Source organism: Trichomycterus rosablanca, chromosome 2 (genome assembly GCF_030014385.1).
Source record: "Trichomycterus rosablanca isolate fTriRos1 chromosome 2, fTriRos1.hap1, whole genome shotgun sequence".
Lineage (NCBI taxonomy): Eukaryota > Metazoa > Chordata > Actinopteri > Siluriformes > Trichomycteridae > Trichomycterus > Trichomycterus rosablanca.
In genome coordinates this window covers 28,533,875-28,554,902 of record NC_085989.1, presented here as the reverse complement: position 1 = coordinate 28,554,902, position 21,028 = coordinate 28,533,875, and the positions used below count along the sequence as shown (strand labels likewise).

At 41.3% G+C, this 21,028-nt stretch overlaps 1 protein-coding gene across 3 annotated transcripts in view; it reads right to left on the bottom strand.

The window, feature by feature from the left end:
• trioa (trio Rho guanine nucleotide exchange factor a) overlaps positions 1 to 21,028 on the bottom strand; it is a 157,217-nt gene that overhangs the window by 81,270 nt on the left and 54,919 nt on the right. For 2 of the 3 annotated variants that reach the window (XM_063013944.1, XM_063013953.1), the window contains exon 1: positions 2,237 to 2,314. Coding sequence is in view for 1 of the 3 variants with exons in the window: in XM_063013962.1 (XP_062870032.1) it covers positions 2,237 to 2,429; positions 8,040 to 8,154; positions 15,484 to 15,558 (383 nt within the window). In the remaining 2 variants the exon portion in view is untranslated. Of the gene's footprint in view, positions 1 to 2,236; positions 2,430 to 8,039; positions 8,155 to 15,483; positions 15,559 to 21,028 lie in introns of those variants that run through there. The other variant, XM_063013962.1, reaches the window with a different exon arrangement.

Here is a 21,028-nt window from a genome sequence, read left to right as displayed (position 1 = left end):
TTTAAGCAAATTAACCTGATAATAAAAAATAACACCAACTGGCCCTTTCTGTTCAAAGAGCAGGTCAAATTATACTCTTTTGGAATGATCAATTAATTACTCTTCAATGATGCAGCCCCTCCAAAACCAACAAAGTGATACATTAAAGAATTAATTTTATTTACTGACAAGCAATACTAAACAGCATTAGCACAATATTCTTTACGAAAAAAAGGCAATGCTCTTTTAGGCTTGTTTAACAAATGATCCTTTTACACATAGCTGGTTTAGCATATTAAACACCAAGAGAGGAAATTCTATCAGATTGGCTGGGACCGCTGAGGAATGCATTGCTTACCACGGCTATAAAGGGCAAGCCATTTAAAAGACGAGAGAGGGAATGCTGACGTCACACATTGCAGTGATAAGTGTTGGCTATGTCAATTCTCATAAAGAACCAAAACATTTTTCTTCCTTTCAGCTGCTCCCATGTTCTGGGGTTGCCAAAGCAGCTCATTTTGGTCCGCAAACCAGATTTGACACAGAGTCAGTTGCCCTTCCTTATGCCTAGTTCACACTACACGATTTTTGGCCAGATTTCGCTCGGCGACTGGTCGGCGATTGATTTTCCGGGTCGGGAGCAACTCAGCGTTCGCTCGGCGATCAAAACTCGGCTCTCAGTCGCTATGTGTGAACTATCCAACAACTCGACCCGACCGGCTCGCCGAGCGCTCGGCGACTGGATCGAGTTTTCTAGCAAGCCAGATATCTGATCTCAGATGTACGACTGAAAATGAGTGACATGTCGAACAGCCAATGAGAACGCAGGATACAGCGAGGGGAAATGCAGGAGAGGATATAGTTTATATCAGGATACACCGGCACACACACGCGTTTTACAGTATTTCTGATTTGATCCTCTACAAAACATAACACCCACGCTGCATTACAAAATTATTAATTAACCTCCAACTTACTACAGAACCATCTATACTGTTTGTGTTGCCAAATCCACTCAGATTCATTTATTTTCCTCTTTGATTTTACGCTGCACATCAGCTCACAAACTTTGATCACTCGCTACTTGTTGACGTGCATTTTTGGACGTGGTATCATTAAACCCTTCGTCACTTCTCGCGTTTGTTCTCGTGACTAAACGTAGAGAAGCTCACCTGCGATTCCAGTTGGTGATGGATCGTGTAGTGTGAAACCCCCGATAGCCGATCAGTCGTGTAGTGTGAAATATACACTGACTGAAAGACTCCCGAGTGCAAAAGATTCAGTCGTGTAGTGTGAACTGTACAGCGACCTGACGACTGGGAAAGTCGTGTAGTGTGAACTTGGCATAAACCAACTCTCCGTATTTTATTCAGGCTTGTGACCGTCACTGAGAGCACACTGACAAGTGAACCTCCTAATGACTAGGCTGTTCAGTCACCCCACATCATACATACATAATTATGTCTGTGTAGATGTCAGGTCGGCTGATAGCAACATAAACCAACAACATTTTTTTCTTTCTTTCAGCTGCTCCCATATTCAGGGGTTGCCAGAGTAACTCGGATGCCCTTCCTGACACAACTCCACTTATTTTATGCAGGCTTGGGACCGGCACTGAAACCACACTGACAAGTGCACTTCCCAATGGCTAGGCTGGTCAGCCACCCCAAACCCTTCCTGACATAGATAATCAGGCCTGTGTAGATGCCAAACAATGCTGTGATTCAAACCCCGGGTCTCAGTGATCATGTGCCACCTGACCTCCCATCACTAACCCTTCTGATATGACTTAATTAAAAATTGCATGAGTGTTAGAAAGGGATGTGTGGAGCCTCGTCTGATCGATAAAGTATTTGAGTGCAGCTCTCAGCCAGCCTAAAGAACACCTAGAGCCGGAACTGCAATTCCTATCACACACACACAACACTAACAGCGAAGCCGAGTTTCCCTTCTAAGCCGTATTGGTTATTAGATTATACAGCCATTTAGTTCAGTACTGACTCTCATGTTTTAAACATGCAAGGAAGTAAGCAAACACTTTAGACTAAATCATTGTTAAATGTATTTAAAATAAAATGGGCTTTGCCATGCCTAGCACCCCAAGATCGTTAAACAGAGCTACCTAGCTTGCACGTTTAACAAATGATAAACTAACAAGAGCATTGACTGATGCAGTGCACCATCCATCGTGAATAACAAGCCCCAAAAGAGCCACCTGCAAAATTCCTGTGAGTAAGTGTACACAACAGGCTCATACCTCAAACTCGAACTTCGAGCTGCCAAAGTTGGTCCTCTGCTTCTGCCAAAAGTTGTCAGGTTTAATGATGAGGGCGACGTGGATGCAGCAGGGGAAGGATTCCTGTAGGATCTTCAGCAAAGGCTTGATGGAGTCCCATTTCGAGCCCCGCATGTCCACGATAACCGTGAAGCCATGTTTACACAAGTCCTCGCTAAACACATTGGGGAAGGGGGGTGATGGAGAGGAAAAGAGGGAGGGGGGGTGGACAAAATCAATGCGTGAGCTTTAATCTGCCCTGTGTTACATAATGTATCCAGCATTTTTCTTCCACTGCACAGATGCACTGAGAGACATCGCTTCACAGCAATGCAACTGGACTGTACAGTTGTCAAATTCTAGATAATATGTATCATTAACGCAACAGCACAACGCAACAATGCATGCAACAACAAACAGGCTGTGAGAAGGAGAAAAAGAACCAAGCAAAAGCTTTAGAAAATCATTGCTTACCTACAGTGAACAGCTTCATAATGCAAATGATAAGCATCTGTTAAATAAACGACTGCTAGAAGCCTTTATGTAGCATCAGTCTGTCAATCAAACCCAGCATCCATTTCCTCCTGTCCATCCATCACTGACGGCAGAATATCATCACTAAATCAACCCTCAGCAGATAAGAAGCATGCAAGGATGGAGAAACAAAACCTAACTGACCACCCAACATGGCATCAGAAGATGCACATATCGCCTGGGTAACTGCGACACCGTTTTCCTCCCGTACGCTCTCTCCCTCTCTGTTTCCCACCCACTCACTCAAGCCTCACAACATACTCCCTCACTCGCCCTCCCCAATTCTTTCTGCATTTGCTCTCTGTCACTCCCATCTCTCTCTCTCTCTCTCTCTCTCTCTCTCTCAACTCTCCATCCCATAGGATTTGCTCAGATACTCCAGCTCTGTCTCTCTCTGGTTGGACTGTGTGGGTGCAGGGAACAGAGCTGAGAAGAGAAAGCGATGATGCTGAGGAGGAGGAAGATCTGCTGGCAAAAGCTGGACCGCTTCGGGTCTGGCCCACGCTCCTGTTCATGCACACGCCATCTCTCACACAATTATTTCAGGTCTGCCAATTAGGGCTGCATCGATAACAAAACTTTCCAATTTATTACCTGATTTTAAAATATCTGAAGATAGGTTCTTTATATATTCAAGCACAAACCTGTCTGTCTGGGTTTGGAGTTGTATTCTGCCTGCACAGGCAGGTTTTCCCAAAACGCACTCGCAGGGCTCTAGAGTGCGACCTAATTTCTCAATGGTGCGACTAAAAAAAATCTGAGGTCGCACCGGTGCGACCAGTCATTCGAGGGAAAAAAAGTGTCCGCGACTCTGACATCTCACACATTAGGTCCATATCGTGGTCTAAACCAGGGGTTTGGACATGCGCCCCGCTCCGTGTGCCGACCGCGGACTTGCACACACACACATACACGCACGCACACACACCCGCACGCACGCGCAAACTCGCCAAACCCCCCACGTCACCAATCGCACAAAAAACATTGCGAAAGCTCTCGACAAGCCAAAATATTTAACGTTGTGCACATTATACACACGATGCAATTTTGATGTTTAAAAATACGTATTACTTCATGTGGATAATACATCCCATCTGAGCCGATTCTATGAACACATGATATAAACTCGTGGTTCACTTTAGTAAATCGTAAGCGGTTCTTGCTTTTGATGTAGATGAGAGCAGAAAACGTTACAGAGCCAAGCAGAGACAAAAGTTCATCAGTTACTAAGTTGGTTAGTTCAGGATCATCTGCTCTGACTGACTAAACTTTTAGCTCCACAGGCAGAACGAGTCTGAGTCGGTTACCTCTCTGTGGTAATACTCAGTGTAATTAAGCCTGAGCTTTATGAGGTAAGCGAGTCACACACAATGTTCCAGTAACTGGTGTTTATTTAAAACCGCAACATTCATTATAACAGTAAAAGAGATAACTGTGAAAAGAAACTTACGATTCGCATCTTATGAATCGACTCATGACTCACTTATAGCGACACTGTGAACAGAGCATCTCCGACACCTTTCTTAAAGACACACACACGTACTATAACAGCACTCATTGTTTAGTCACCGATTTATCTTCACAGTTAGCCGTATTTTTAATCTGGATAACATTAAACGTGCGTTTGTGCGTGGTCAGCAAGACTAATCAAATGTGTCTCCTGTGGATGAAAAATGAATTGCTTTAGTTTTAAAAGTAAAAAAAAAAAACATCTCATAATGCCGCGCCCCCTGGACAGGCACTCGCGCTCCCCCAGACAGGTATTGGCGCCCCCCCCCTTTCTTATTTGTTTGTTTGTTTAGATTTGAACGTCATGTTTTTTACACTTTGGTTACATTCATCACAAGAACAGTAGTTATTCATTACACAAGGTTCATCATTTCACACAAGTTTATTTCAAACAGTCATGGACAATTTTGTATCTCCAATTCACTTTACTTGCACGTCTTTGGACTGTGGGAGGAAACTGGAGCATCCGGAGGAAACCCACACAGACACGGGGAGAACATGCAAATTCCACACAGAAAGGACCCGGACCGCCCCACCTGGGGATCGAACCCAGGACCTTCTTGCTGTGAGATGACAGTGCTACCCACTTAGCCACCGTGCCCCCCCCCCTTTCTTGTAGACTTGTGCTTCAAATAAAGAACTTTATATTGAAGAGATTGTTAGTTATTTACAAGTCAATATTGCCTATATGGACAGCGAATTAATAAAAAATAAAAAAACCCTGTAAAACTGCGGTGTTAAATGCGATGTGGTTGAAAATTTGGGTGCACCTAACTTTTGTGCTGGTGCACCTAAGAAAAAAAGTTAGGCGCACCAGTGCAACCAGTGCAAAAAGTTAGTCTAGAGCCCTGACTCAAATGCCTCATTACTGTAGATCACGATTTAGAATAAAATTCATTTTCCTTTTATGATTTTTCACCTTTGTGACAAGCAATATTGCATTCAGCTCCACTAACTGTTTAACCAAAAACAAAGATGAGCCAAAACATTAGAACCACCTGCCTAGTATGGGACAGTTGTAGCCTAATGTGTAGTGCTTTCAGTCGGAAGATTGTCGGTTCAAATCAAGGCTTTGCTATGCAGCCACTGTTAGGCCCTAACCCTGTCTGCTCCATGGGTGAGGTACAATGGCTGACCCTGCGCTCTGACCCCAGCTTTCAAACAAGCTGGGATATGTGGTAAAAGAATTTCAATGCACTGTACACATGTATATGTGCGTACGTTCTTCTTTTTCCAGTATGATGTCCAAACAGCTCTAACCAACTGTAATATAAACTCCACAAGACATCTGAAGATACCTGTGGTATCTGGTACCAAGATATCTACATGTCCATTACAAGCAGGTCCATTAACTTCTCATCGTTGCCAGGTGAATCGTCCTACAGTGCATCCTTGTGCCCATCTTTTTCTGTGTATGCACCTGTGCCTGGACGTCCACATGATCTTGAAGAAAACAGGACTTGTCAGACCAGTCCACCTTCTTCATTAGCTTCGATGTTCTGTTCTGAACTCTGCATGCCCCTTGTATGTGCTTTTGACAGCAGACTGGCACTACCATAAGCATTTTGACTGGCCTCGTACACAAAATGTTTTTACACTGTGTTGAGACACACTGACCATCACCAGTACAAAAATTAACTGTAATCCCACAGTAGCTTTTCTGTTGGTCGGTACCAGACACCCTACCCTTCACATCCTCTGGCATTAGTGAGTCTTCGACAGCCAATGGTTGTGGCATGTGGTCTATGGTTTGTGGCGTGTCTCTTGTAGGACCACTGTGAGCACCCCCTGCTGTTTTGGAGGTACATCAACCCAGCTGTCTAGCCATAACAATATGGTCTTTATCCATGGTCTTTACACTAATCATATCTGCTGCATCTAATATGTGGACTATGAGGAACTACCCTAAGCCCAACATTTAATATACCCTAACTGTGATATGCTCAAGTGTTACAAATTATGCAGTACCATGCACATTTTTAGGGGTGGTTCTAATGTACTGGCTAAACACATTGTGTGTATCAATAATGTCATGTTTAAGGCTAAATAAAAGACACACACCTAGAAGCTACATTTTAAGCACAGGAACTGTACTGGAATGTTATTGCACTGTCAAATCGTAGCTTTATTTTATTCTTAAGCTTTATTTGCTTTGTTCTCGCCTTGTTCTTGGTGTTTTATGCTTAATTTTTGCAGTTCTAGAGCTTAGTTATGCACCAGCACTGCTCCAGTAGCCACCAGCTGTGCTTCAGACTCAGAATAATAGATTGAGTCCCCACCAGACGATGACGGTAAAAAAAACATCTCTTCCACCACACAAGGTAAATGATATTTCTCCCCAGCTTTAACATTACATATTTATATATTTACTTACGTTGTTCATTTTACCTCGCATATTATGATGCACCCCCCTTTGAGGTTCCACTGTGTGTGCCGATCAGGCATAACATTAAAACCACCTCCTTGTTTCTACACGCACTGTCCATTTTATCAGCTCCACTTACCATATAGAAGCACTTTGTAGTTCTACAGTTACTGACTGTAGTCCATCTGTTTCTCTATGTTTTTTTAAGCCTGCTTTCACCCTGTTCTTCAATGGTCAGGACCCCCCACAGGACCACTACAGAGCAGGTATTATTTGGGTGGTGGATCATTCTCAGCACTGCAGTGACACTGACATGGTGGTTGTGTGTTAGTGTGTGTTGTGCTGGTATGAGTGGATCAGACACAGCAGCGCTGCTGGAGTTTTAATCACCTCACTATCACTGCTGGGCTGAGAATAGTCCACCAACCAAAAATATATCCAGCCAACAGCACCCTGTGGGCAGCATTCTGTGACCACTGATGAAGGTCTAGAAGATGACGAACTCAAACAACAGCAATAGATGAGCAATCGTCTCTGACTTTACATTTACAAGGTGAACCAACTAGGTAGGAGTGTCTAATAGAGTGGACAGTGAGTGGACACGGTATTTAAAAACTCCAGCAGCGCTGCTGTGTCTGATCCACTCATACTAGCACAACACACACTAACACACCACCATCATCCACCACCTAAATAATACCTGCTCTGTGGGGGTCCTGACCACTGAAAAACAAGCAGGCTGAAAAGGTATGTAGAGAAATAGATGGACTACAGTCAGTAATTGTAGAACTACAAAGTGCTTCTATATGGTAAGTGGAGCTGACAAAATAGACAGAGTGTGTAGAAAACAGGAGATGGTTTTAATGTTATGGCTGATCAGTGTGAACAGATTTGTGTTACATTAGGAGAGACTTGTCACATAAGCAGTATACAGAAGCAGACACCAGCAAACAAGGCTTTGATTAATGTGATGAGACTAATCACGTTGTATGTATTCAGACTTAACAAGAGTGGGGAAAAGCAATTTTAAGAGGTAATGAAGGTACAGACATGTTTTTTTTCCATAATGGAGCATCTTTAATTATCCATTTAATTAAAGCAGCAATGCTGTGCTACAAGTCCCACCATGCACCAAAGTGCTTCTGCTCATCAGCACTATTAAACCCTACTTTATGCAACATCTCACAGTCCAGCTGGCACAATACAAGCTCTGCATGTTCATGCACCACACCAGCACATTTCAGTGCTTTATACCAAAGAACAAAATGCAGCGAGAACTCTTCTTATCCACTCTCCATGCAGCGTGTGAGAACACAGCATGCTAGTGCTCTATAATCACTAACGATAGGGAGTGATTACTGAGAAAGCGGAGAGTACCTGGGGATGCCAGCCAGATAAGCAATGAGCCTGCGCAGGTCCTCCTGTCGTATTCGGTCGTGGTTGGTACGTGATGGGAATGTTAAAACTGGACCGCCGCGCTTGTCTCTGCCACCTGGTGGGAAAAAAGAGCAACATGGTCAGCCTACATCTTTATCCAGCTGTTGCCACAGGACAATATATACATTATATGGACAAAAGTATGTGGACACTTCTACTAAGTACTAGGGATGTCCCGATCACGTTTTTTTGTTCCCGATCCCGATCATTAATTTTGATCCCGATCCGATACCGAGTCTCAAACCGATACTTGTATTTTCTAGATATTGTCTAGATAAGAACTAGATAATACTGTTCACACAGTGCACACTTCAAGTACATTACAGTTATTCAGATTAATCCAATGTGTATGTTTAACAACTGAATAGCTCTGCAGTGCTGTAGAAAAAAATTGCCTGCATCCAAGCTATTGCTTAATGTTCTTTTATTTTTACAAAATAAAAGCAAACAAACTTAGTGCAGCATTGTAGTAGTAAAACTAGAAATAAAATGAAGTGTGTTTTGACCCTTTGGGGCTTCCATAGTGCATGGAATAGCGTGCTTGGCTAACGCGTTGACATAGGAAACCGTTATGTCGGTACCGTAACAGAAGAAGTTAATAAAGTGTTCTGCTCCCGACAATTTGTGAATATACCGTGTATTTCTTTCTTTATTAAGCAAGTGCATCACTACCACGCTCGGTTACATAACTAAGCCAATCAGAGTGCTTGATACTGAGATGTCGTTCAGTCTTGTAACACGTAAACTCGTAAAAGCTGTATGTTCTGGTCCTGAAGTTTTCATACTCGGATTAAAAGTTATTGTTTTGTAAACGGGTGTGATCCTTGATACACAATATAAATAGTAAAATTCTACAGTAATGAACGCAGCTCTGCTCCTACCGCCTCGTGAAACGCTCACATTGCAGACATTACACTTCACTGTTGGACTCGTTTCACTTTCCAATTTAAAGTATTTCCACACAGTGGACATGCTGACGTAAAACTAAAGATCAGGATTAGGATCAGTTTTAGTAAAGCCGATACCGATCAGTTAAAAAATGCCTTGATCGGATCGGGACATCCCTACTAAGTACTGATTTCAATGGTTTCAGCTAGACATCCACTATATGGACAAAAGTATTGGGACACCCCTTCTTTTTTTAGAATTTACATGTTTCAGCCACCACAATCATTATTTAAAGAAACCCCAGTGGCCCGCACAGAGCCCTGACCTCAGCCCCACTAAACTGCTGTAAGGGTTTGTTAGAGAAATCAGGATCACACATTCTAAGAGCAAAATAATAAAATTGAATTTTTGGGGTTTAGGGCATTATTTAAACAATCATTTTATGATTTTTATGACTCTAGACAACTTGTGAGCTAAACTATTTAAACTGTCAGAATATTTAAACCGACACTCACAGGTATGAACAGGAGCTTTATTATCATTGGCTGTTTACAGCTACGCCCTCTGTGATGCCGGAGCGGGTGTGACATGTTTATGCACAGGCACTAACAAAACTCATACGATGTGATCGAGCATGTGCCACACTGTATACATGTAAGGGTGCTATGCAAGTCCATGTTTGTGCCAGAGAAGTTAAACACACCCACACCTTATAAAATAACAATCTCATAACAGTTGCTGTTATTAGTAGTAACGGCTCAAATACAAAGATCCAGCACAAACAAACAGAACTGTGCCTGAGAATCCACTGCTGACTGGTGTATAAGAAGCGGCTACTGTTTGTTTGTTTGTTTGTTTGTTGTTTAACAGGTAATTTATTCATGTTCTTTGTCTAGTGTCCTTTCTGTGTTTAGTTCTAGATGTGCATTATCAGTCTTGTATTTTTCAAAAAAAAAAAAAAATGTCTCTGTTTTGGTTTTGTTAAAAATTTCAACCATTGTATTTGGTATTGCAAGTCTTTGTCTTTCTATGTTATATTTTGTGCACTTTGTCAATAAATGTTCAATGGTTATTTGTGTATTACAGTGGTCACATATCGGTGGGCATTTGGCTGACTACTGCACATGTCTGAGAGGACGGCCGAGAGTCTATGGTCCTAGGGGCTATGCTCAACTGAAAACGACTAAACTGGAAGAAGAGAATCATTTACATGGTTGCTTCTAGTGAAACATTACTTTACTGAAATATTGTTAGTTTTGGTTGCATTGTTAAAAAGCCGCATGAAATATCTATCTGATCATCTATCTATGAGGGTTCTTTTAAAAGTTTCCACACTTTTAAAAATTCTGTTTATTAAGAATTTCTACATAGTCACCTTCTAATGCATTTTTCCCAGCGTCGTACCAACTTTTTAATGCCATCAGCTAAAACTGTCTTTGGTTGAGCGTGTAGCCACTGATGCACTGCTGCTTTCACATCATCACATGAAAATCCTCTTCCCCTTAAAGCTTCTTCGAGCGGTCCAAAAAGGTGGAAATCAGAAGGTGCTAAATCTGGACTATAAGCATCTCTCTTAGTCTCTCAGACACGACCAATTTCTACACCTCCCGCCCTCACTGTTTCCAACCAAAATACAAAGTGCGGAAACTTTTTGAATATCCCTTCTATCTATCTATCTATCTATCTATCTATCTATCTATCTATCTATCTATCTATCTATCTATCTATCTATCTATCTATCTATCTATCTATCAAAGCTGTACTGATACAGAAGACAACTGTATTCTCAGTTTACACGGTTAATACCATGGAATGAATTCCTGTCAATGCTTATTTTTAAGCATAGTGCTAACTAGTGCTAGCTTGTTCATTTGTAACACGCACTCTCACTCAGGAAAAGAAAAGACTTGTGTTCAGTTAGAACAAATGCACATTTGTTGACTTACACACCTTCCAGCCTTAAGTTAATTAAAGAGTAAATAAACAGTCAACAGCAAACATACAATGTAAACACTGCTGGCAGAAGTATTTTGATTGGGAGATTTTAGTTTAGTATTTTTTAATTCCAATAAAAGAGTTGGACAGAAACCCCCTTTGCTGAACCTATTCTACTTATATTACCATGCTGCCCTATGTTGCACTAATGATTTTTCAGAATAAAACAAGATTGATAGAGAATTCTTAGGCAGTCATTATGTGTGTGAACAGGTGAAGTGTATCAGAATTACATTATGAGGCAGCGTTTGGGATTCAGGCTGTCTGAGAAAAGGTTTTTTGGGGTTCCTTGTAGAACAGACAGGTTAAAATACTGAATTAACACCATGACTAATGTGATGAAAAAAACTGTGCTTTAAATGTGATCATTTTGCTATAAGCAATCAAACCAACTTAAACTGGACTAAAACTTGTTTTGATCATCAATTTCCTAAATTTGTTATTGCTGCCCTAATAAATCTGGAAAAAAAAACAACAACAAGTATTAGGATTTTAACGTCATGTTTTACACACTTTGGTTACATTCATGACATGACTGGTTACACAAGATTCATCAGTTCAAGTCTTTAATGTCAAACATGGTTATGGACAATTTTGTATCTCCAATTCACCTCACTTGCATGTCTTTCGACTGTGGGAGGAAACCAGAGCTCCCGGAGGAAACCCTCGCAGACACAAGGAGAACATGAACACTCCACACAGAAAGGACACAGGCCGCTCCATCTGGGAATTGAACCCAGGACCTTCTTGCTGTGAGGCGACAAAGCTACCCAAACAAGGCAAAAAAAAAAAATGCAGCATCATGACTATTATTTTAACAACAAACCGGGTACAAGGGATTAAAGATATAAGACTGCTTTAATCCTTTTGTAGCCATTAATTGCTTCAGTTCCTTCCTTCCCACTTAAAAAATGTCCTGTGCTCAGCAGCCTGGCTCAAAGAAGTGTGAAGTACAGCAACAAGACCAGAACTAATCAGCTCTGCCAGGACATCCCAGTGGATCTTCCAAAACAATAAACTGCTGAAGCTGCCAAAACACAGTTAAATTTAACAGGATCAACTCTTTTATCTGCTTGCATGAAAAAGCAGCAGAACGGCCAGGTGTTCCCACATGTGGACCGTGATGATTGTTTTAAATAAGGCTGGTGTGGTTGCTGATGCTTCCTCTCTGTGGGTTATTCATCCCCATGGTTTCAGCAGATGCACACCTGACAGTCTCCCATCTCTATGGAAACACTCTTCACATTGTCCTGTCTGTACTTGTTATCTGTTAGTCTGGTGACCTTGGCGTATGCCGGAGCCACAGAGACGGTTCTGGTTTTTCCTGATTGCAGCCCTGCAGTGAAGCTCAAGTATATAATCCCTTCCATCATCCAACTTTTACTGCGTTAACAAAAGCTCTCTGTATGAAGAGCTGAGAAGGTCACATCGGACCGGCTGTGTCATTATTGTGCTGTTTTCCTACAAGGCATTAAAGAGGACAGAGAGCTACACTAGCTGAGCTGGAAAGCATGAGTAAGTGTGTATGTGTGTGTGTGTGTGTGTGTAAAAGAATAAAGAGAAAATCTAAAAAAGCAATGGTTGTGATATGAGGTTAGTTAGCTTGTTTAAAAATGTAACAAATTGTTTTTAAAAATAAGTAAATAAATAAGAACAGTAATTTTGCAACTGTAATACCCATTTTTATTACTTTTATCTTATTTAGAAAGCATCTGTATAATAACTGAAGGATTAAGACTGGCTGTTTGGCAGTTCACATTAGGCATTTCTATTTCCATTTCAATTTGCAGCATTTGCTTACAGTGATGACAGTTCTAGCAACTGAGAGTTAAGGATCCTGCTCTGGGGCCTAACAGTGGCAATTTGAAGGTGGTGGGGCTTAAACAGGCAAACTTCTGATTACTAGTCCAGTACCATAACCATTTGTCTTCTTTATTTGTGAGCCCAGTCTGAGATTCAAACCCATGGAACCGAGGCACTGCTGATACCAGTAGTGTACACCACACCAGCTCACAGATCATAAATTATAACTAACAAGCAAAAATCAGGAATCAGAAAATGTGAAGCAGATGTGAAACAGTTCTTACACATGCACACACTGAAATATACAAGAGTAACCGTTTTTCTGCCCTCATGACTTGGAAATTCATGTCTCAGTGTGTATTATGCCAAGTTCACACTACACGACTTTCCAAGTCGTCAGGTCGCTGTACAGTTCACACTACACAACTGGATCTCTTGTAAATCAGGAGTCTTTAAAGTCGATGTGGCTTTCACACTACACGACTGATCGGCGAACTGGAATCGCAGGCGAGCTTCTCTGATCTCCCAAACTACGTTTTGTCACGAAAACAAAAGCGAGAAGTGACAAAAGGTTTAATGATACCACGTCCAAAAATACACGTCAACAAGTAGTGAGCAATCAAAGTTTGTGCGCTGATGTGCAGTGGAAAATCATAAAGAAAAAATAAATAAATCTGAGTGGATTTGGCTATGTGACCAGCATGGAGTTAGAATGAGTTAGAGGTTAATAAGTATTTTTTGCAATGCATTGTTGGTGTTTTGTAGAGAATGATAAGGTCAGAAATACTGTAAAACTTGGTGTGCTGATGTATTCTGATATAAACTATATTATGCCCCTGTCCCACCTTTTTACAACTCCTCCCCTTCGTTTCCCCTCACCCCGTATCTTGCGTTCTCAGATCCAGATATTTGACATGCTAGATATCTCTCTTCGGCCGCTCGGATCGAGTTGTTGAGTAGTTTACACATAGCAATTGAGAGCAGAGTTTTGATCGCCGAGCGAATGCAGAGTTGCTCCCCAGCCGGCAAATCTAGTGTCGACCAGTCAGCGAGCAAAAATCAGGGCAAAAATCATTTACATTTTACATTTACATTTTCAGCATTTAGCAGACGCCTTTTATCCAAAGCGACTTACATTACAGTTACAGTATACAGTCTGAGCAATTGAGGGTTAAGGGCCTTGCTCAAGGGCCCAACAGTGACAACCTGGCAGTGGTGAGGCTTGAACCAACGACCTTCTAATTACTAGTCCAGTACCTTAACCACTAGGCTACGACTTGCCCTACATCATGTAAATCATGTAGTGTGAACTAGGCATTAGATGTTCCATAAACATAGAGCACAGAGATAATGCAAGGACAAGGAGAGGGTAAGTTGCTTGTGTTACAGCTACAGTCAGACCAGAGCTTCAAAGATCATCCTGTCTTTGATAGTCTGAATAATCAATAGATCAGCTGTGTGAGGTGGTTTTTACCTGATGAGTATAAGCAGCTAGAGGCAATTAAAGCTGAGCTGTGTTTAGTTACATTCTGCACCACTATCTCAGAGATATTTACTGCAGTTCTGTATAAATACTGCAAAGATTTAATATTGCTCAGAACCTGCCAAAAAACGTAAACAAAAACAATATTGAAACATGGTGAAATTTAAATCTGTGATACGGCAAGTGACATAGCTAAACTCAGCTCGGCCAAAAACTGACGCCGTTTTGGTACCCGAATGTGATGCCAAATGTTAAACGTTAAATGTTAATGTTAAAGCAAATGAAGTCAAACTTTTACACACACTTGTGCTGTGACAGTCTTGAAATGTTTATCATTTCTGCACCAGTTGTTTCTCTGTGACTTAATGACAAACTGCTTTTGCTATGTAAGCAATCAATGACCCAAGTCTTCACTGAATTTGATTGGCTTAGCAGAAAATTGTGAAAAGCTGTAGTTGTAAAAGCTTATACAACCACCCCCAACATATTACATATTTCTCCCAACCTAATCTGAATGCCAATTTCCCTATTCCCAATTTCCCTAACCACTCAGTCACGCACTATTTTTTCATTGACATTACGTTTACATTTATGGCATTTACAGGACACTTTTATCCCAAGCGACTTACAATTGCGGTTGATACAGCTGTTTCTCAGGAGCCCAAAAGTGGCAAACTGGTGGTGGTGGGGCTTGAACCAGGGACCTTTTGATTACTAGTCTAGTACCTTAACCACTGAGCTAACACTGCCCTGTTCACCTGCCAGTGGAGTCGCATGTCTTAGAGAGAGATGCATAAATCGCAGTTGTACAGCGGCAATGAACTGCAGTCGACCTCCCTCTATCAGGCACAAGCAAATGTGCCTGTTTGGAAACCCGGCCATGTCAACAGCACCACCTGGGATTTAAGCTCGAGAGCCCAAAGGTGGTGAGCTTTTACCAAACTGATGTGTAAATTATTATGTACTTTGATTTCATTCAAGACTTTAACAATCCAATGTAGCCTTTAAAAGAGCAAATTCATCTAGCAAGCAATAAAAATGTGCTTTAAGTGTTTGTTTGGCCGCTTAAAATAATAATAATAATAAATTCATTTCCATGCCCCAACCCTCAAAAAATGCAATCAGCCAATTCAGCTGCAAATAAATCAATAACTTCATGCTCACATGTCAAACAATATACATCCATCACCCAGTATTATATAATCAAACACCCACCTGACAAAAAGGCCACTTTTTCCTTTAGAATAGGCAAAACTTCTATTGCTTTCATGTCTTCATTACGGCGAAATCCTGAAAAAGAAACACACATGTAAGAAATAAAGGAATAAAATCATCAGCAACACAATAAGCACATGATTTCAGGATTCAGGAATACTGATATAATAAAGTGCTATTAATTAGTACTGCACACAGCACTGATACTGAACCTCAGTTATTGTAGGCAGAACCTCTTTATTCTTTCATTCCTGTTTAATAAATGATGCTAGCTACATCAGACTTTGGATAGGATTCAGTTTAAACAGTCGTTAATGCCTCAGCAGTGACCGGGCTGAACTGGCCCTTCTGCTCCAGCACTTGTTTTCTATGATTCAGTGGCTGGCTCTGGTGGTTAAGGGTGAGCTGGAAAAGTTACTCATACGCTCCTACCAGACTGGATCTGTGCTCACATTGGCAGGATCAGGTCAGGGCCGAACTAGAATCGTGACTCACAAAGAGGAAACCCATACTGAAACAAAGTGAGCACAATGGGAGGAATAACTACAATGCAACCTGATAGCATTAAAAATAGAATGAGGAATATGTTCATATGGAGAGGCTCAGGAGATGTTAAATAATACAATAATAAAAATGTCAATCATCAGTTGTAAATAGAAAAATGTGAACACTGTATGTTGGATAAACAGTAACACTGCAGTTACCATGATTATAAAATCAAAACTGTGACAGAGCTTGTAATAGAACCTGAAGTGGTACTAGGACTAGGTTAACAGGGGGTAATTGTGCAGCTTAGAAATGGGGGAGGATTGACCTGCTGTGTGTGTGTGTGTGTGTGTGTAGGTACGATGGGTGAAAATATCAGGAGCTCATTGTGAGCCTCAGGGAAAGTGCCAATCACTGACTGAGAATGTGAGAGTGTAGTGAGCACAATAACCAAGCTACTGTCTGGGTATCTGCCTGCCTACCAGTGTGTCTGTCTGCTTTTCTGTCCGTTTCTCTTTCTGTCTCTCACTCTGTCTGTCTGTATTTTTGTCTGTCTATCTGTTTTTGTCTGTCTGTCTCTCACTTTGTCTTTCTGTCTGTATGTCTATCTTATTGTCTTTCTCTCTGATGATTTAGTCTGTCTGTCTTTCTGTCTCTTGCTCTGTCTCTGTGTTTCTGTCTCTAAATGTGTGTCCCTGTCTCCCAATCAAGATTCAAAGTAGCTTTATCTCTCTCTGTCTGTGTGTCTCTCTCTGTCTGTGAGTCTCTCTCTCTCTCTCTCTGCTCTCAGTCTGTCTCGCAGCTGTATGATGTAATGGCTGGTGGTGGGTGTGTGTCTGTATCAGTGTGTGTGCAGGTTTGTTTTTTCTGACACGTGAGCACAGGAAACATGCTAATCTGCCTCTGAACAGAACAGAACAGAACAGAATCTCACGAGCTATTCACGTTATTATACTGGTGTATAGAGGAATGTACATGCTGCACAGCGAGACTGGGAGGCTTTCTGCTTCTTGTTCCTTTCAGTTTTACTCCTTATTACACTGAGGCTTTTTTCTTTGCGACTGTTGCATTAAACTTGCTTAATAAGAATGTTGCACCTTGGTCTTTCTAAAGCAGCCTGACTTATTTTATTGTAAAATAGCTACACAAATTAAATAGTATTTGACATGACAGAAATTGTGAGTGGGTGGGGGGGTGAGTGAGGGGGTGAGTGAGAGGGTGAGTGAGTAAGTGAGTGAGTGAGTGAATAAGTAATAAAGTAAGTAAGTGAGTGAGTGAGTGAGGGAGTGAGTTAGTGAAGGAAGGAGTGAGTGGGTGAGTGAGTGGGTGAGTGAGTGGGTGAGTGAGTGGGTGAGTGAGGGAGGGCGTGAGAGGTGAGTAGGTAAGTGAGTAATAGAGTGAGTGAGTAAGTGAGTAATTGGGTGGGTGGTTGAGTGAGTGGGTAAGTGAGTGAGAGGGTAAGTGAGTAGGTAATATAGAGTGAGTGAGTGAGTGATTGATTGGGTGGGTGGTTGAGTGAGTGGGTAAGTGAGTGAGAGGGTAAGTGAGTAGGTAATAGAGTGAGTGAGTGAGTGAGTGATTGGGTGGGTGGTTGGGTGGGTAAGTGAGTGAGTGGGTAAGTGAGTGAGAGGGTAAGTGAGTAGGTAATAGAGTGAGTGAGTGAGTGATTGGGTGGGTGGTTGAGTGAGTGGGTAAGTGGGTAAGTGAGTGAGAGGGTAAGTGAGTAGGTAATATAGTGAGTGAGTGAGTGATTGAGTGGGTGGTTAAGTGAGTGGGTAAGTGAGTGAGAGGGTAAGTGAGTAGGTAATAGAGTGAGTGAGTGATTGGGTGGGTGGTTGAGTGAGTGGGTGAGTGGGTAAGTGAGTGAGAGGGTAAGTGAGTAGGTAATAGAGTGAGTGAGTGAGTGATTGGGTGGGTGGTTGGGTGGGTGGTTGAGTGAGTGGGTAAGTGAGTGAGTGGGTAAGTGAGTGAGGGTAAGTGAGTACGTAATAGAGTGAGTGAGTGAGTGAGTGATTGGGTGAGTGAGTGAGTGATTGGGTGGGTGGGTAAGTGAGTGAGAGGGTAAGTGAGTAGGTAATATAGTGAGTGAGTGAGTGATTGGGTGGGTGGTTGGGTGGGTGGTTGAGTGAGTGGGTGAGTGAGTGAGAGGGTAAGTGAGTAGGTAATAGAGTGATTGAGTGAGTGAGTGATTGAGTGAGTGAGTGATTGGGTGGGTGAGTGAGTGGGTGAGTGGGTAAGTGAGTGAGTGGGTAAGTGAGTAGGTAAGAGTGAGTGAGTGAGTAAATGTGAGATGTCCTTTAATGAATTGGCACCTTACTATTTCCAAGCAATGAAAAAGCCATGTTAAACATGTGATATATGTAATGAATGTATTGATTGAATCGTGTAAAAGAACTGAACAGACTAAAACAAAGTCACCACATGACGTTATTCTCTCACAATCTGCCGCTCGTAAAAGCCTTGAAGCTCGCTAATCTACAGCAACATGAGGCTCACCACACAGGGTCACAGATTGTGTAAAGGTAATTGTAAACTGGCGCTCCTCAGGGCTAAAATGTGATTTCTTATTTGCAGCTTTTGCTAGAAGGCCATCGCTTCATTTTAACACAGAAAAATGGAGGCCAGCCAAACAATTCTCTCCATTTTCTATTTACAGCCACTCTCACAAGAGATTATCACTTTCCTCCACAAACAGAGTCTCTCACCTAGACATTTATTTTCTCAATGCTAGACAGGGTGCTGCTCATGGACTGTGGTACAGTAAAGAGCAAATATATTACTGACTCAATCATCTGTGTGCTGCCAGCAACCGAGAAATAAACTTCTCACACAACAGATTAATGGTGGGATGAGGAATTCTTGCCTCCGACAGTCCAAACTGAAGGTTTAAGTGAGTATATTAGCTTTGAAGCCTTTTACAATAAGAAAATTAGAACCCCAACTATTTATGCTTGTACTAGAACTAAAGATGCCAATTTTGCTCATTTAACTGATAATTAGGGCCCTACTAAATTCACAGACAAATGTAGTTTATCGAACCTTAGTTTATCGAACCTCATTTATTAAAAATCACAGATTTTACCGATTTTTAAAGAAAAGTGAAACATTCCATGACAGTCATTAAATAACATTCAATAAATCGAATGATATAATAAAGGGAAGCTACAATACACAGCACAGCCTACCTAAATGGTTAAATGTAAAGCTAGAACATCCAACAACAGTGCGAGGCTTCGTGTTCTGTCTCAAAGATAAAAATACTTGTCCGTGTTTTGACACCCCCACCTCTGCATCTACAGAATTCTCAATTACCCTAGAAGTGTTTTTAGCTGCTTTAGACATCTTAGACATTTTAAATAAGCGATTGCTAACTAAATTGCTGTAGGATTGCCTCATAGTGCAAATTAACCAGTAAACGTGAGGCACTTGAACACTACACGAATTAAAAATGTTAAATCGCTAAACACAAACCTTACATTTTGAATTTCACAGCAAATTGCATATTACACAAGAAACTGCTAATTTCACGCTCCATGGCCGTGAATTAGGTTGAGCCTTACTGATAAAGCCACAAGCTTATAGAGTCCCATCAACATACAAAACATATCACAGAGCTTCATATTAATGAGCCTTTATTGTTTATTCAGTGAAAAAACATGGCAGTAATGTAGACGAGTAAGATGAACATAAACACAGAGCCAGTTCAGCAGTATGAATGTAGATTTAACACCAAGTCAGCAGCAAAGAGCTCACTACAAGCGCTAACTTAACTTGCTATTCATAATTTATAAAGCTGCAGTTGGTATATTAAAGCTTTGCCTGACAACATTTTTGCAGTTTGTTGCATGATGCAAATTATCCACATCATTTTGCACCAGATTCACATGTGCAAAGCACTTATATTCCATACTGTGACAAACTAGCTTGTGTAATAGTTCAGCTGTTCATTATTTAAATAATATAAAGGCATTAAAAAAAGTTTCCTGTTTAAATTAGACCTGAATGTAGCTGTACACAGAGCTGGAGCTGCACTCTGTAGGTGGATCGGGATGTGTTTCAAATCAGCGGTCTTTATCTGTACAGACTGTAGCAGAGCTCTTGATTGGAATCAAGCATCAGCTGCTGGCAAAAAAAATTTATTTCATTTTATTTAATTAGGATTTTAACGTTATGTTTTACTCACTTTGGTTACATTCATGACAGGAACAGTAGTTACTGGTTACACAAGATTCAAGTTTAATATCAAACACATTTATGGACAATTTAGTTTCTCCAATTTACTTCACTTGCATGTCTTTGGACTGAAAGGAAACCGGAGTCCCGGAGGAAACCCACACAGACACGGGGAGAACATGCAAACTCCACACAGAAAGGACGCAGACCACTCCACCTGAGAATCAAACCCAGGACCTATCTGCTGTAAGGCATTGTGACACCCCTGGCAATGAATTTAAATGGCATTTTTAACAAACACTTGTCTCGTCTTAATCAGTGACATCCCTGACTGAGACATAAGTAAAGCAAAGCTACTATCCTGTAAAACTGTCCAACAGGTAAGTTCCTTACCTCTAATAAAGAATTTGGGGGAGAAATCTTTATCTTATTGTTACTATTCATATGCTTAGGCAGGACGATATGATGATTTATTAATATTCAGCATCAATCATCATGTCCCTTTGTTCTAAATATAAAGGGCACCTTGACAGTGAGGCTGGTTTATACTTAACGCATCAAGTTCCAACTGAATGGCATGACCTAGAACAACTTGTGTCCTAGTACTATTCACTGATAATTACAACCAGGGCTTGTGTGTGATCTGAAGCTGATACACAATCAGGTAGGACATGCTGACCCAAGGACTTAACCACGAATTGAACATTGGAGAGGGGTGGGGGTGGTCAAATCTAATTGGATTGGGGGCATTTTAAAACATTTCTGTCATATCAACAACTGATGGAAACACTAACAGATCCTAACATTACACAAAGCTAGTGAGTGGTGTGTTCATTTCTAATTTCTACATCATTATATTAAAGTGTGTGTTTGTGGGGGGGGGGGG